This window comes from Monoraphidium neglectum, assembly GCF_000611645.1.
Source record: "Monoraphidium neglectum strain SAG 48.87 unplaced genomic scaffold scaffold01692, whole genome shotgun sequence".
Lineage (NCBI taxonomy): Eukaryota > Viridiplantae > Chlorophyta > Chlorophyceae > Sphaeropleales > Selenastraceae > Monoraphidium > Monoraphidium neglectum.
Window position 1 is genome coordinate 9,939 of NW_014011936.1, and position 2,685 is coordinate 12,623.

The window sequence follows — 2,685 nt, forward strand, 5'->3', positions numbered from 1 at the left end:
TCGCCGCCCCGCGCGCCCGGCGCCGCCGCGGGCAGCCCGCTGCCGCCACGCCCGCCGATGGCGCCGCAGGTGTTGGTGGCCCCGCGACAGCGGGCCACCGAGTGGATGCCGCCGCCATTCGACCTCGGTCGCTTCCAGGGGCCCCACCCTGCGGGCGCGCTCGCGCCGCGCGTGTGGGGGTCGGCGCCCTCGCACAGCGGCAGCAGCCCGGACGACCGCCGGAGGCAAGTGGGCCCTATCACCCGCTTTGCCAGCATGGGCGCGGCCTCTCGCGGGGTGACGCCTCCGCGGGGGCTCGGACAAGAGCAGCAGCAGCAGCAGCAGCAGCAGCAGCAGCAGCAGCAGCAGCAGCAGCAGCAGCAACCGCTTCCGCATCACTTCAGTAGCCCCATGCCATACCAGGAGCAGCGTGCAGGCGAGGCCCAGCACCTGCTGTCGACGCAGCCGTGCCCACCCCACATGCCGCCCGTGCTGGTGTCCGCCCCCACGGCGGCGCCGGCGCCGCCCGTCGGAGACGGCTGGGCTTCGCATCCAATCCACCGCCGGCCCGGCAGCTATGGCCCGGCCCAGGGTAGCGTATTCCCACTGGCGCCCGACCAGCTCAGCTTGGAGGACCATTGGCGGCTGTGTGGGGGGCCCCCGCCTCCATCAGCGGCCGCTGCAGGCCCGCCCCCTGGCTTTGGGCCGCAGGCCGCCGGATCTCCAGTAAGGATGGCAGCTGCGGCGCCGCAGATTCAGCCAACTGCGAGGTTCCAGGTCCTGCAGCGGCCGCACGAGGCCGCGCAGCCGCCGCTGTCTTGCACTGTGGCACCTGCGGCGGCCACGCCGCTGGTGGCGCCGCTGCCCGCGCCGCTGGTCGCTCCGCTGGCCGCCCTGCAGGGCAATGCAGAGCGGCAGGAGCAATGGCAGCCTGGGCCAGGCCAACGCCAGCCGCCGCAACCGGAGCAGTCAACTCTGCCTGCGCCGCAGAACGCACCGCCACTGTTCACACAATCATATGAGTACAACCTGCAGGCGCAGCAGGCGCAACAGGCGCAGCAGGCGCAGCCAACGTGGCAGCAGGCGCCGACTGCGTATGACGCCCCGCAGCAGCACAAGGATCAGCGGAGGCCTGAGGAGCAACATGGCTACCGCCAGCAGTGGCAGGTGCAGGGGCAAGAGCAGGACAACCAGCAGATCAGGGGTGTGGGTGGGGATGCGGGGGCAGCGCCGCCGTCACCCGAGATGGGTGCACAGGGCCCGGCCAGCGGCGCCGAGGCGCCAGCCAGCGGCAGCGAAGGGGCACCCCTGCTGGACCCATGGGGCGCCCCTTGGCCCAGCCCCCTGAAGGGTGGGAGCCGGGGAGCCGCAGACTACGCGGCCGCGGCGCCCGCTGAGGCGGCGCCGCCCCCGCTTCAGGGCCTCGGCCGGAGCGGAGCTGTGAGCCGTGGGGTCCCTGGGCTGGACGCAGGCGAGGGCGGGGTTGGCGCTGACCTGGCATGCGGTGGGGTGGGTACGCTCCACCACATGACACACGAGCCCGTCGTGGCGCAGGCCGCCGAGCAGCAGCGGGAGTGGGGGAGCCTCAAGGGGGCGTCACCCCGTCGCGCCCCCCACAAGCTTGCGCCTCAGGCAGAGCGTGCGCCGCGGGGCCGCGGCGGGCGCGGACGGCGCGGCGGCTTTCAAGGCGGCAGGCCGCCCCTGGAGGCCAGCGGCTTTGCCTCCGATGCCCTGGGCATGGACAAGGCGCCGGGTGGCGGCGGCCGGGGCGAGCGTGGCAGGGGCCGCGGGCGCGGCGGTTCCTTAGGCGGCAGCATGGCCGGCCCGCGTCCGGCCGAGCACATTGGCAACGGCATTGGTGGTAGAACACTATCGGACGCGCCTCCCGTGGGACGTGAGGGCCGCGGCGAGCTCGGCCGCGGCCGCGGCCGCGGCTTTGGGTGCGAGGGCCGCGGGCGTGGGGGCGGGCTCGGCGCCGCCGCATTTGGCGCAGAGGCTGAGCCTGCAGCTGCCGAGCCCGCCCAGCCGCTCGGCTGGGGTGCGGCCGGCGCACTGCAGCAGGATGACAATGATTGGCAGCAGGATGCGGGCTGGGGGGCATGCGAGGAGGGGCAGCAGCAGCAGGATGCGCAGGCGGGCGGCGCTGAGGACGCGTCGCCGCCGGCAGAGCGACAGCAGGAGTTTGCGAGCGAGCGATTCAGCCGTTTCCAGCAGCAGGAGGGGTCCCAGGAGTTTGGAGGGACGGGGGAAAGGAGCTTTGGCCGCGGGCGGCGCGACGCCAGCCGCGGCCGGGGCGGGCGCGGAGGATACGCGGGCGCCGGTTGCGGCGCCTTCCGTGGCCGGGGCAGGTTTGGCGGCCAGGGCGCTGGGGAGCCTGAGCTTGCCGGCGCCGAAGGCCATGGGGGCGCCGGCAGGCGCGGCCACGGGCGTGGCGGGATGGGGAGGGGCGGCTTCGGGCGCGGCGGCCTTGACGGAGTCGGCGACGGGTACGACGTACAGGGGGAACCGGCGTACGGCGGCAACGGCGACGGCGCAGATGCTGGAGGCAGCCCTGGCGGCGGCAGGGGCCGCGGCGGCGGCCGGGGCCGCGGGCGCGGGCGCGGCGATCAAGGCAGCGTGGCTCCTGCGTTTGAGGCTTCGCTGCCGCCGGAGCCGGATGTCTCAGAGGTTGTGGCCGACCTGGGTTGGGGTGCGCCCGACGAAGAC

At 74.7% G+C, this 2,685-nt stretch overlaps 1 protein-coding gene across 1 annotated transcript; it reads left to right on the forward strand.

Annotated features, from left to right (window-relative positions):
- Positions 1-57: 57 nt before the first annotated feature.
- Positions 58-2,662, forward strand: MNEG_8733 (hypothetical protein; the record flags this gene model as incomplete). The annotated part of the gene is made up of 1 exon (XM_014042799.1): positions 58-2,662. A coding segment is annotated over one exon (2,605 nt), but the record flags the coding sequence as incomplete, so codon positions are not given.
- Between the last annotated feature and the right edge of the window lie 23 nt (positions 2,663-2,685).